The 15,129-nt window shown below is 44.3% G+C and overlaps 1 protein-coding gene across 1 annotated transcript in view; it reads right to left on the reverse strand.

Annotated features, from left to right (window-relative positions):
* The window catches only part of LOC142292272 (17-beta-hydroxysteroid dehydrogenase 13-like), a 50,383-nt gene extending 36,245 nt beyond the window's left edge, over positions 1 to 14,138 (reverse strand). Inside the window, exon 1 of the mRNA XM_075337509.1 lies at positions 13,866 to 14,138. Coding sequence (XP_075193624.1) covers positions 13,866 to 14,075 — 210 coding nt within the window. The 5' untranslated portion in view covers positions 14,076 to 14,138. The remainder of the gene's footprint in view (positions 1 to 13,865) is intronic.
* Between the last annotated feature and the right edge of the window lie 991 nt (positions 14,139 to 15,129).

Consider the following 15,129-nt stretch of genomic DNA (forward strand, 5'->3'; position numbering starts at 1 on the left):
CCTAACTGTACGTTAAAACGAACCTGCCAGCAGACATTTCGCAATAAAACTAAAAGATTCCCCTTCTGCAGCTCCTGGGCTGCATTCTAGAAAGGTTCCTGTTGCTATTGTGCCCCCTTTGAGGCTTAAATAAATACTTTATAAATTCTTACCTTTTTGTGTGCAAATGTTTTTTTATGGTCACGGGGGCGGGCTGTCTTGCGTCCGTTTTCGCCCTCCTGCCGCTGAATGTCGTCCCCCATTGCTCATTTACATACACGAGGACGCCCTCCTCATGTAACTGTCCTCCCGAGGTCTCGCGCATGCCCAGTGCCACTCTCGCGGGACTGAGCACTGTGCAAAGTGTGAACGCTAATGAGGTGATTGTGCAGGCGCGAGATTACCAGTGCCTGCGGTAATAAGTGACGTGGGTGTGGGTTCATATGGCCAGCACTTGCGCATAACAGTGGAGGCAAAGGTAAAAGCGCGGGCACGAGATTATGGGCGGGTACTTGGATGACGCTGCTGATGACAATCCAACGCCACCCATAATCTCGCGCCTCTGCAATCACCTCATCAGCGTTCACACTTTCCACAGTGCTCAGTCCCGCGAGAGTGCGCGAGACCTCGGGAGGACAGTTACATGAGGAGGGCATCCTCGTGTATGTAAATGAGCAATGGGGGACAGCATACAGCGGCAGGAGGGCGAAAACGGACGCAAGACAGCCCGCCCCCGTGACCATAAAAAAACATTTGCATACAAAAAGGTAAGAATTTATAAAGACTTCCAGACTTCAGGCAGTCATTCTCTGCAAAGGTTCAGCCTATAAGAAGACAGTCCAGTCTGGACCAGACGAAGTGCCCGTGAGCGCGAAACGGCCACCATCATCTCTGATATCCCTCCCTGCTTTTTGATGTCTATTTTTAATCAATAAACGAAGATTTCTATATGATGAGTGCCATCTCCTTTCTTCTTCAATCTCTGATTCCCTGCAAAGGATTCTCTACAATGTATTATAAATGAACAGTTTATTTATGGTAAAGTACAGTTGTCGATATAATTTTGCTCCCGTGAAATGAGGAGTGTTAGTAGAAAAATGGCCCCAATTCCTAAACTTTTCATAGGATTTTTTTGTTCAACCTCTTTAAATTTAAACCTCAAAGTCTACACTTCAATTGCATCTCAGTTGTTTCATATTTTATATAAAAAATAGCGACGTCCAGAGGCCAAATCACAACATATGTATATATACATGTGTATATATATAAGCAATTCTTCTTAGTTTGATGGCTTGTGACCATCCATCTTCCTCTTGATTACATTCCAAAGGGTTTCAATAATATATATATATATATATATATATATATATATATATATATATATATATATATATATATATATATATACATATACATATACATATATATATATATATATATATACATATACATACACACACATACAGTACAGACCAAAAGTTTGGACACACCTTCTCATCTCTAGAACAACTGTTAAGCGGAGACTTTGGGCAGCAGGTCTACATGGTAAATTAGCTGCTAGGAAACCACTGCTAAGGATAGGACACAAGCAGAAGAGACTTGTTTGGGCTAAAGATAACAAGGAATGGACGTTAGACCAGTGGAAATCTGTGCTTTGGTCTGATGAGTCCAAATTTGAGATCTTTGGACCCAACCACCGTGTCTTTGTAGAAAAGGTGAACGGATGGACTTTATATGCCATCACACGGAACGCAAAACGTGTCACACGTAACACACACGGACCATACAGATGTGTTCCGTGTGACACGCACCGGAGAGAAGACATGTGTCTGTGAGGAAAAAAAAAAAAAAAACTTTACTCAACTTCTCCAGCCCACCTGTCTCTGCCACTGCTGTCACTTGCTTCTGACCACCGCTCATTATGCTCATTGAATATTCACTTCACTGCGGCCGGAAGCAGCAGCAGCGGGTAGTCAGCAGGACCGGAGACCGAAGATCAGCACCACAGACAGCGACGCCAGGGACAGGTGAGCAGAAAGTTCCCGTTCTCCGTGTGTTATCACGGAGAACACACGTAGCCCATAAACACGGCTCACGGAGGGCAAAACGCACCTCTGACATGTCTGTGAAAAACGTGCGTGGTTTTTCACGGACATGTGAAAGAGGCCTTAGAATGGCTGCATAATCTATTATAAAATTTTACTTCTCCGCTCAACCTCTTCTAATTCACAGTTCCTCAGTGTTGCTCCTCCCCGCTGAGATCTCACACAGCTCAATACAAGCTGCAGCTGTTAGTCAGGTCGTGACTGAATACACTTGGACTCATGAGCTATTTTATTCTGTAGCTGACCACTAAAAATGCTCATCTTAATAGTAGAATTATACAATCATTCTCACGTGTATTTTAAAAGTAAATGCATCAGCCTCATCTGGGTAAAGATATCTATTTAATAGTATGTGCAGTTTTTATTACGTTTCTGATGACCGATCCAATTTAGTGTTGAAAAGAAACCTTCCAAAATGACAGATCTAGTGTGTTTGGAACCCATATTTCATGATTTATTGTTCAGAGCATTTCCAACATATAAAGATTCCAAGTCTTATAAAAAGATTATCTCATTGGAAGATATTCAGTGCTATGGCTTTACCAAGTGATGCAGAACACTTTATTTGCATGCTTTATAAGCTTGACAATGTTTCTGATAACTAACAAGAACGTACATGATGTGTATCATTGTCTTATGTATGTCAATTACCCCATATACAAGCAATTGTGTTTGTATACTATTAAAGTTCATTATAGATATATGTCCCAAGAAAACACACACCCTTATTTGCAGTAGCTTTAGCCTTTTTTGTGCACCTGCATATTAAGAATCTTTCTTCTGTATAAGTTAACACAGTTGACCTATATAATATAATTATCAGCAGCACCCATAACTTGACAAACAGGAGTGTTTCGAGAATACAGCGAGGAAGATTCAGGAGTTCAAATTCCCATTGATTGACCTCTCATCTTATCTGTTATAATATAACAAACCCTGGGTGTTTTGCAATAATCTGCTGTCTAGAGTCCATTCATGGTCCAGAGACTGCCATAAACAGCAGCCTATTCAAGGATTTTCATGTACCTGTTGTGTATTTAATTACCTGCAGATTTTCAAAAGCACAGTTGCTCTTAAAAAATGATCTAGTATGGCCTAGTATGTGTTGTAATGGTCGTGTGTTGTGACTCTTATGTTGCTGAGACCTTGATATTATAGAGGCAAGAAGTCTATCAGCTTTAGGTATCTTGTGACTTATGTCACCAATTTATGGGTCACACACTCTTTTAATATGTTGAAATGTAGCTGTAATGTATGTTAGTCGCCATTAAGGATGCCTTAGACAGCATTGGTGCTAACAAATCTATCTGGATGATTCTAGAGAAACCCTGACCATCACACTTTAATCTCTATACATGGATCTGGCCTCTCAATAGTATCAATGGATTGCTTCCATGCGAGATGTATTGGCCTATCTAGCTGGACAGGGCTGGATTCACACATTTCTACGCCCTAGGCCAAAGCACATAAATCTGAGCCCCCCTCTCCCTGCTGTCACTCACTGCTACTAACTCTGCCCCCTTACAATGCCTTCTATCACAGTTAGAAGCTACAGCGGCTGTGGAGTTAGAAGAAGATTGCCGGCGCTGCACTCACATCTCCCACCCCCACAGTGTCTATCACCCAGTATCCAAGACATATTCAAAGGGGGCAGCAATGTAAGAAACTGTAGTAAGTAACTGCATCGCTGCTGCCTGTGACTGAGCTTGTGACAGCGCAAACTGTAGATATGGACAATGAAGATGTAACACTCAATTTATTTAATGTACAAGCTGGCCATGAAATAACCTAAGGTGTTTGAAGCCGTGTGCAGACTGACCTAGTTTACAGATTTGGCTGAAATTTGGTATGTATGTGTGGCGCCCCAGGACCTAGTCGCCACAACAGCATTGCCCCTCCAAAGGGTTAATGCTGAGCCTGGAGGTAATTGGGAGGTCTATTGGCCAGTAAGTTTAACATCCAACGCAGTTTCTCCCTCAGGCCAGCAGGGGGAGCTCTGAACCTGGAGTTCCAGGGAGCATTCCTTAAGTCTGACCTGAGGGAGGGGTTAGTGTTCAGTCTGTGGAAAGAAAGCAGAGAGAGCAGACGCAGAGTAGTGCTGTCCTGCGGACTGGGGCCTGGAGCTGGAATAGCTTGGCCCAGTGAAGCAGGAAGAGCAGAGAGGCACAGAAGAGACTCGGACATCGGACTCTGTGGCCACCAGGGCCTAAAATATTCCTTGGTAGCCGAATCCGAAGGGCAGGAGAGCTGCAAACACCTGGCCCATAAACAGCCCGAAGGTACAGCTGCATCACCAGGGCCCGGTGTGGACTCCAGCAGAGAAGCACCAGAGAGGGCCTGCGCAGCCTACCACACAGGGAGAGGGACGTACCACCGGTCCCAGCAGCAAGAGGGCCATTGCTAATCCAGAGAGCAGGGTCCTATAACAGTAAAGAAAGAACAGGAGTAGGCCTCATACTCATCTGGTCAAAAGATACCTCAGTTACTCCCAGGCCGGCCGGAGCCCTCAACCACCTGTAACGGTCTCCCAGGACTAACCGTTTGCAAAGTAAAAGAGGAGAAGGTAAAGAGACTGTTGTTTGTGTCCGGTCCTTTCACCGCCTGTCGGCCCTGCACTACACCTCAACTGCATAGACACATACAAGCACCAACTGTGCCCCGGGGTCCAGCTCCACCTGTGGGGAGCAGTACCACCATTGCTGCCATTCCATCACCCCGGAGGCCCTATACAGCAGTGGCGGCTTAATAGCCGCAAACCGCAGGTGGCGTCACGACAAATATGCACTTTAATTGACACCCACCAGGGTCACGGAGTCGGGCTCCGCCACCACTGACGACCCCCGGACTAGTCCGGCCCGGCACCGGGTGTCCCATAGCCCCGGGGTGGGCGAGTCAACTTTGGCGCTGTGAACAGGATTTCGTGCCCGGTCCCACCAGGTACTGTGCACCTGCAGAAACTGTGCTTAAAAGACTGTGTTACTGTTTGAAAACTGCCGCCGCCATTAGCCTAGCTGAGCGCAGGATGAAGGGGGGCGTGCCCGAAAAAGAGCGTGAAGAGAGCGCGCCATCAGAGCAGAGCGCCGTTAACCCCGCGCGACCCAGAAGGGAATTTGAAAAGAAAGCGGAGCCTGGTAAGGTCCACTAAGGGGGAGGAAGATGTCCGATTCAGAGGGAGAACAGGTGGCTGTGATAGCTCAAGACGCAGCAGCACCGGCCAATGTAATCCCAGTCGCTGTCGCCCCAGCCCCCGCTGTAGCGTCGGTAATGCCGATCACAATGCTGTACATTCCAGGAGCAGAATGGCTGCCGCAGTACTCCGGGGAGTCACATACCTTGAGCGACTTCAGAGAAAGGCTGCACAGCTTGTTTAGAGTGTATCCTCTGACTGAGAGCCAGAAGGTGGGCATACTAATGGGGCAGCTAGCCGGCGCGGCCCAGCGTGAAGTGAAGTCCTGGCCTGATACAGATAAAGGGACAGTAACCCAGATACTGGCCAAGTTAAAGAGTACTTTTGACACCCGCACCGCAGCAGAAATAAAAATGAGATTCTTTGGGTGCAAACAACGGGCCACAGACAGCATAAGGGACTATGCCTTAAACCTGCAGGAGGCCCTGAAAGCAATTAAACAGGTGGACCCAGAGAGTGTACGTGAAGAAGACAAACTCCTAACTGAGCAGTTCATAGAGGGGCTCCTGTCAGATGCCCAGAGGACACAGCTGCGTATCATGGTCCTGCAGAACCCTGCTCTGGACTTTGCAAAGTTTAAGGACCAGGCCATCCAGGTACTGAGAGAATCTACACCGAATGACACAGTACCCCTCCGGCCTTTTGCTATCACGTACCCAGGGGTGGTGCCTGCGACACGAGCCTCTGCAGGGGCTGAGGCGCAGACCCTGGATAAGGATCCCGCTGCAGAGCTCAGACAGCAGGTCCAGGAGCTGACCAAGACTGTAGCTGCACTTGCCAAGACCATGCAGTCTCTACAAGTGACCCATTGCCTGCAAGAATCGAGTTGGCCTCCAGCCCAGATGACGTCCCATGGATGCGACAGAGGAGGATTCTGCCGACCCGAGGAAAAGACACAGACCAGTATGATTCAACTGGACAACCGATCTGCCGCCACTGCAGCCAGGCGGGCCACATTGCAAGACACTGTCCTTTAAATGGGCCGAGCCTGGGGCCAGGAGCCAACCCCCAGGTGTAAGGAAGCCCGGCTCAACCCCCAGCCGCAGCAAGTATGTGGGAGGACAACCGGTCCTTCCTATTGTACTGGATGGGATCCCTTTGAATACCCTCCTGGATACGGGGTCCCAGGTAACAACCATCCCTTATAAATTGTACAAAAGATATTGGGCTGATTCAGACATTGACCATGGCCCAGATGATGATTTAACAATTGTGGCCAGTAATGGTCAGCCCTTGCCTCAAATTGGGTATAAGGAAGTAAACATTAAAGTGGGGCGGGTAGAATTGCCATGTCAGGGGATGATAATTGTAGATATTGATCGCAAAGAATCTAACCCACTGCTAACCATTGGTACAAATGTGATGGAAAATTGTCTTGCCAAAGTGATAATTTTGTTGCAGCAGGCGTCTGAAAGTGCCAGCTCCGGGCAGCAGCGTGCCCTACAGAGGGAGATCAGAGCCCTGATGAGGAGGCAGCAGGTAGAGCTGGCCGGAGTAGAAATTGGCAGTGTAAGGGTAAGTGACCCTCTCCCCATTGCAATTCCCCCAAAAAGGGAAATGTTGATATGGTGTCGGGTAGCAATAGAGCAATAGGCCTCAAGGGTCAAGATTACCAGGCCCTGGTGGAACCTGTGTATTCAGAAAGTAGGCCTGGAGTCCTGATAGCCAGAGGGGTAGCAGACGTCCGCAAGGGAAGAGTGCCAGTCCGCGTCATGAATTGTGGGGAGGAGGAAGCCAAATTGCCCTGGTACGCCACTGTAGCAAAACTGTACGCTGTCAGTTACAATACCATCAAAGCAGTGGAACCCTTGATCCCGTCCGGCCAGGCGGAAGACAATGGCTCCAAGGGACAGCTGGAAGACTGGTGCCAAAAATTACATGTGGGCACCGACTCCACCCCTCACACCAAAAGCATGGGGTTTACTAGGTGGTACAGGAGTACGAGCGGGTCTTCAGCAAACACCCCCTAGATTTTGGGCAGGTAAAAGGGGTTAAACATCAAATCCCCACGGGTGATCATCATCCCATTAAAGAGAGATACCGCCCTGTACCCCCAGCGCAGTATCAGCGTGCCAAAGAAATGTTATGGGAAATGAAGGAGGCTGGGGTTATCAGAGATAGTTGTAGCCCCTGGGCAGCTCCACTAGTGCTCGTAAAGAAAAAAGATGGTACAATGAGAATGTGCGTAGATTACAGACAAATTAACCGCATTACACATAAAGATGCTTATCCACTACCCAGAATAGAAGAGTCATTAACAGCCTTAAAATCAGCTAATTATTTCTCCACCCTGGATCTCACCAGTGGGTATTGGCAGGTTCCCATGGCAGAGGCGGACAAGGAGAAGACTGCATTCACGACACCAATGGGTCTCTGCGAGTTCAATTGTATGCCGTTCGGGCTCTGCAACGCCCCAGGGACATTTCAGAGATTGATGGAGTGCTGCTTGGGCCATCACAACTTTGAAACCGTGCTATTGTACCTGGATGACATCATAGTCTACTCCAAGACCTACGAAGACCACCTGAGGCACTTAGCAGAAGTGTTTGAGTCCTTGTCGGAGTATGGCCTGAAGATAAAGCTGTCCAAATGTCACCTCTTGAAGCCAAAGGTACAGTACCTGGGTCATGTGGTCAGCGCAGAAGGTGTGGCACCTGATCCGGATAAAGTCACCGTAATCAAGGACTGGCCAAGACCCGCCACGGTAAAGGAGGTGCGGCAGTTCCTTGGGCTGGTGGGCTACTACCGAAGATTCATTGATGGTTTCACCAAGATAGCAGCACCTCTTCAAGTTCTCCTGGTGGGCCAGCCAAAGAAGGCTAAGGAGCAAAGCCCTCCATTTGAATGGAACAGCCAAATAGAAACATCTTTTGTGCGGCTGAAAGGGGCTCTCACGGGAGAAGAAATTCTGGCCTACCCTGACTACAGCCAGCCGTTTGTACTGTACACAGACGCCAGCAACGTGGGACTGGGGGCAGTATATATATATATATGCACACACAGTATATACAATACAGACCAAAAGTTTGGACACACCTTCTCATCTCTAGAACAGTTTAAGAGGAGACTTTGGGCAGCAGGCCTTCATGGTAAAATAGCTGCTAGGAAACCACTGCTAAGGACAAACAACAAGCAAAAGAGACTTGTTTGGGCTAAAGAACACAAGGAATGGACATTAGACCAGTGGAAATCTGTGCTTTGGTCTGATGAGTCCAAATTTGAGATCTTTGGATCCAACCACTGTGTCTTTGTAGAAAAAGGTGAACGGATGGACTCTACATGCCTGGTTCCCACCGTGAAACATGGAGGAGGAGGTGTGACGGTGTGGGGGTGCTTTGCTGGTGACACTGTTGGGGATTTATTCAAAATTGAAGGCATACTGAACCAGCATGGCTACCACAGCATCTTGAGGCGACATGCTATTCCATCTGGTTTGTGCTTAGTTAGACCATTATTTATTTTTCAACAGGACAATGACCCCAAACACACCTCCAGGCTATGTAAGGGCTATTTGACTAAGAATGAGAGTGATGGGGTGCTACGCCAGATGACCTGGCCTCCACAGTCACCAGACCTGAACCCAATCGAGATGGTTTGGGGTGAGCTGGACCGCAGAGTGAAGGCAAAAGGGCCAACAAGTGCTAAGCATTTCTGGGAACTCCTTCAAGACTGTTGTAAAACCATTTCCGGTGACTACCTCTTGAAGCTCATCAAGAGAATGCCAAGAGTGTGCAAAGCAATAATCAAAGCAAAAGGTGGCTACTTTGAAGAACCTAGAATATAAGACCTATTGTCAGTTTCACACTTTAAGTATTTCATTCCACATGTTTTTCATTCATAGTTTTGATGCCTTCAATGTGAATCTACAATTTTTAGAGTCATGCAAATAAAGAAAACTCTTTGAATGAGAAGATGTGTCCAAACGTTTGGTCTGTACTGTAATAATATATATATATATATATATATATATATATATATATATATATATATATATATATATATATATATATATATACTATATGCAGCTCTGGCAAAAATGGAGAGGCCACTTCCAAATTGTCAGTTTTTCAGATTTTTCTCTTTATAGGTATATTTTTGAGTAAAGTATAACTTGTTCTTTTATTCTATAAGCTACTGAAAACATGTCTCCAAAATTCCGAGCAATAAATTTTATATTTATTTTCTGAAAATGAGAAATGGTCACAATTACAAAAAAAAATGTATTGCTTTCAGACCTCAAATATTGCAAAGAAAACTTCATAATCATTTATAAACAACAATACTAATAATGTTTTACCTCAGGAAGATTCAGAAATCAATATTTTGTGGTATAAATCATAATTTTTAATTACAGCTTTCATGCGTCTTGGCATGCTTTCCACCAGTCTTTCACACTGCTTTTGGGTGACCTTATGCCACTCCTGGTGCAAAAATGTAAGCAATTCTTCTTAGTTTGATGGCTTGTGACCATCCATCTTCCTCTTGATTACATTCCAAAGGGTTTCAATAATATATATATATATATATATTATATATATATATATATATATATATATATATATATATATATATATATATATATATATATATATATATATATATATATACATACATATATATATATATATATATATATATATATATATATATATATATATATATATATATATATATATATATATATATATATATATATATATACACACACACACACACAGTCATATGAAAAAGTTTGGGCACCCCTATTAATGTTAACCTTTTTTCTTTATAACAATTTGGGTTTTTGCAACAGCTATTTCAGTTTCATATATCTAATAACTGATGGACTCAGTAATATTTCTGGATTGAAATGAGGTTTATTGTACTAACAGAAAATGTGCAATCCGCATTTAAACAAAATTTGACCGGTGCAAAAGTATGCTCCTTTTGCAAAAATAACAGCCTCTAGTCGCTTCCTGTAGCTTTTAATGAGTTCCTGGATCCTGGATGAAGGTATATTTGACCATTCCTGTTTACAAAACAATTCCAGTTCAGTTAAGTTTGATGGTCGCCGAGCATGGACAGCACGCTTCAAATTATCCCACAGATTTTCAATGATATTCAGGTCTGGGGACTGGGATGGCCATTCCAGAACATTGTAATTGTTCCTCTGCATGAATGCCTGAGTAGATTTGGAGTGGTGTTTTGGATCATTGTCTTGCTGAAATATCCATCCCCTGCGTAACTTCAACTTCGTCACTGATTCTTGCACATTATTGTCAAGAATCTGCTGATACTGAGTTGAATCCATGCGACCCTCAACTTTAACAAGATTCCCGGTGCCAGCATTGGCCACACAGCCCCAAAGCATGATGGAACCTGCACCAAATTTTACTGTGGGTAGCAAGTGCTATTCTTGGAATGCCGTGTTTTTTTGCCTCCATGCATAACGCCTTTTTGTATGACCAAACAACTCAATCTTTGTTTCATCAGTCCACAGGACCTTCTTCCAAAATGTAACTGGCTTGTCTAAATGTGCTTTTGCATACCTCAGGCGACTCAGTTTGTGGCGTGCTTGCAGAAATGGCTTCTTTGGCATCACTCTCCCATACAGCTTCTCCTTGTGCAACGTGCGCTGTATTGTTGACCGATGCACATTGACACCATCTGCAGCAAGATGATGCTGCAGGTCTTTGGAGGTGGTCTGTGGATTGTCCTGGACTGTTCTCACCATTTTTCTCTGCCTTTCTGATATTTTTCTTGGCCTGCCACCTCTGGGCTTAACAAGAACTGTACCTGTGTTCTTCCATTTCCTTACTATGTTCCTCACAGTGGAAACTGACAGTTTAAATCTCTGAGACAACTTTTTGTATCCTTCCCCTGAACAACTATGTTGAATAATCTTTGTTTTCAGATCATTTGAGAGTTGTTTTGAGGAGCCCATGATGCCACTCTTCATAGGAGATTCAAATAGGAGAACAACTTGCAAGTGGCCACCTTAAATACCTTTTCTTATGATTGGATACACCTGCCTATGAAGTTCAAAGCTCAATGAGGTAACAAAACCAATTTAGTGCTTTAGTAAGTCAGTAAAAAGTAGTTAGGCATGTTCAAATCAAGAAATTGATAAGGGTGCCCATACTTTTGCACCGGTCAAATTTTGTTTAAATGCGGATTGCACATTTTCTGTTAGTACAATAAACCTCATTTCAATCCAGAAATATTACTCAGTCCATCAGTTATTAGATATATGAAACTGAAATAGCTGTTGCAAAAACCCAAGTTGTTATAAAGAAAAAAGGTTAACATTAATAGGGGTGCCCAAACTTTTTCATATGACTGTGTATTATATATACAGTTAGGTCCAGAAATATTTGAACAGTGACACAATTTTCGCGAGTTGGGCTCTGCATGCCACCACATTGGATTTGAAATGAAATCTCTACAACAGAATTCAAGTGCAGATTGTAACGTTTAATTTGAAGGTTTGAACAAAAATATCTGATAGAAATTGTAGGAATTGTACACATTTCTTTACAAACACTCCACATTTTAGGAGGTCAAAAGTAATTGGACAAATAAACCAAACCCAAACAAAATATTTTTATTTTCAATATTTTGTTGCGAATCCTTTGGAGGCAATCACTGCCTTAAGTCTGGAACCCATGGACATCACCAAACGCTGGGTTTTCTCCTTCTTAATGCTTTGCCAGGCCTTTACAGCCGCAGCCTTCAGGTCTTGCTTGTTTGTGGGTCTTTCCGTCTTAAGTCTGGATTTGAGCAAGTGAAATGCATGCTCAATTGGGTTAAGATCTGGTGATTGACTTGGCCATTGCAGAATGTTCCACTTTTTTGCACTCATGAACTCCTGGGTAGCTTTGGCTGTATGCTTGGGGTCATTGTCCATCTGTACTATGAAGCGCCGTCCGATCAACTTTGCGGCATTTGGCTGAATCTGGGCTGAAAGTATATCCCGGTACACTTCAGAATTCATCCGGCTACTCTTGTCTGCTGTTATGTCATCAATAAACACAAGTGACCCAGTGCCATTGAAAGCCATGCATGCCCATGCCATCACGTTGCCTCCACCATGTTTTACAGAGGATGTGGTGTGCCTTGGATCATGTGCCGTTCCCTTTCTTCTCCAAACTTTTTTCTTCCCATCATTCTGGTACAGTTTGATCTTTGTCTGTCCATAGATACACCTACTTCACTGAGAGTGTTCTGGACTTCAGTTGATGTTGTGAACGGGTTCTTCTTCACCAAAGAAAGTATGCGGCGATCATCCACCACTGTTGTCATCCGTGGACGCCCAGGCCTTTTTGAGTTCCCAAGCTCACCAGTCAATTCCTTTTTTCTCAGAATGTACCCGACTGTTGATTTTGCTACTCCAAGCATGTCTGCTATCTCTCTGATGGATTTTTTCTTTTTTTTCAGCCTCAGGATCTTCTGCTTCACCTCAATTGAGAGTTTCTTAGACCGCATGTTGTCTGGTCACAGCAACAGCTTCCAAATGCAAAACCACACACCTGTAATCAACCCCAGACCTTTTAACTACTTCATTGATTACAGGTTAACGAGGGAGACGCCTTCAGAGTTAATTGCAGCCCTTAGAGTCCCTTGTCCAATTACTTTTGGTCCCTTGAGAAAGAGGAGGCTATGCATTACAGAGCTATGATTCCTAAACCCTTTCTCCGATTTGGATGTGAAAACTCTCATATTGCAGCTGGGAGTGTGCACTTTCAGCCCATATTATATATATATATATAATTGTATTTCTGAACATGTTTTTGTAAACAGCTAAAATAACAAAACTTGTGTCACTGTCCAAATATTTCTGGACCTAACTGTATATATATAGTAATAAATGCTGGTATCATTTGTCCCTGATATAACAATATTTAAGCCGCAAGCTAGTGGGGAGGTAACCCTCTAAGTTCAAAAGTTACCCTGAGGCCTATAGGATGCTGATTATGCCCCATAGGCACTCTAGGCACATAGAAGCAATTAACAATTAAAATTATTTCTTTTGATTAGTTGAAATATTGTAAATTACTTTAAAACTGCTATTTACAGCCTTTTATAGTGTTTGGTGTGAAAATGATTCATGTGATAACTCCTTTACTCGGCTTTATCACTTTAGCTGTGTGCAGCCACACATACCCGCTGCTGAGTTACCAACTTTCAGTGTTGGATTGAGTTGCCAATGGCCCACCAGGAACACGGACTCTGGGGGCCCAACTGTTCAGCTACATGCAATTATTACATTAGCCTCATTCACATATTTATCTGCACTTCTATGTAATAATGCACTGGGTAGTTTGTTGAGTGATGAGATGCTGCTTTTTCGGTACATAGTGGATAATGTAATGGGGTCAAATACTGTTCATATTGGGGGGGTAAGTGGCTCACCCCAGCACAGGGGTCCACCGGGGGATTCCCCTGTACCCCTGGGGGGCCAGTCCAAGTCTACCCATATAATAATAGTGATGAAGGCACAGAACAATAATGACTCAATTATATGAAAACTTACATGGTCCCTGTATGGGTCCCTTAAAGCCTCCCTTCGCTTTAAAATGGTAGCATCACAAATGAAAGCTCTGCTGATAACTCACCTTATTAATATCCCATAACACCAGGACAGTGTGAAGTTTAGCAAACTCTGTAGCAGTTATCTTTCCTATGCCGTGACCAGCACCGGTGATCAGGACGATTTCTCCACTCACTGATTTTCTCTTTGAGGGAATGAATAACTTCACCAGAGCCTCCAGGTAGGAGAAGATGATGGTGAGCAGCAACAGAAGGATTTCCAAAATAATATTCATTGTCCTCTTCTGTAGAAAAAGCTGTTCTCTGTACTATGCAGAAGAGAAAACTCACCCAATGAACAGACGTCACAGTTCTGAGGCTTGCCTGTCCCAGTTAACTCATTCAAAGCCTGATTAAAGCTACAGATTAAGAATTCTTTACGGTTATAGGTATTGCATTGAGAATTCAATGATTTGTCAGTTGTCCCTTGAGGACTAGCCCAATTTTTAAATTATTTTTTCAGTTTTCTTTTAGATCCAATGTTTGGTTTTTTTTTTAAACTGTAGTTTTTATTAGAAGTTTTAAATGATTTACAAATCACAATCATAGAAAAAAAAAATAAATAAAACATTCACAAAGTTGATATGGCAATATGTGAAGCCCCGCAAGTATTGTGTCGGTGCATTACCTTCAGGGACTCCACGCAGCTGGATCCTGTCACAGGTAGGGAATCTTCTATCTAGGATTGTCGTGACGCCACTCTCAGAATTGCGGTCAGTGGGGACCGCCACTGCAGGTTAGGGGTGCCTGGGGCTGATGGTGGGTGCAGTCAGTTGTAATCGCCTCCTGAGAGTGAGGCAAGCCCCAAGGCCCTGTGTAAGTGTGTGGAACCACAAGGCGCAGAATAACTCAACACAAGCAGAATGTCTTTCAGGGGTTTTACTCACTGTTGATGGCAGGGTGAGTAACCCGGGCGTAGCTGGGATGAACTAGGCTGGAACCAGGTGTCCTTCAGGCTGACTGATGAGCGTGGCTACCGACTCGCCTTCCTTAGCCCTTTCCGTTTTGGGGTAACCCCTGCTTGAAGCCCTGCTGGGGTCGCCCAGGGAAGTTGCTGGTGCCTCTCTCCCCTTCTTTTTGGCCCGTTTGCTTGTAGCCTGGACCAGGACACTCCGGCTGCTTGCCTCCTGTGAACTATGGGCCCTAACTGTGGCTACGTGGCTGCGGACTCTGTAGTGTTGTCTTGGGGGTGTAAAGTGCCCCCTCATGCAGGTTTGGCAAAGGAAAGGTGAATCTATCCCTGCACTGGGACCTGCTACCCGTTTTGGCCTGGTTCTCCCTGACAGTCTC

Source organism: Anomaloglossus baeobatrachus, chromosome 1 (assembly GCF_048569485.1).
Source record: "Anomaloglossus baeobatrachus isolate aAnoBae1 chromosome 1, aAnoBae1.hap1, whole genome shotgun sequence".
Lineage (NCBI taxonomy): Eukaryota > Metazoa > Chordata > Amphibia > Anura > Aromobatidae > Anomaloglossus > Anomaloglossus baeobatrachus.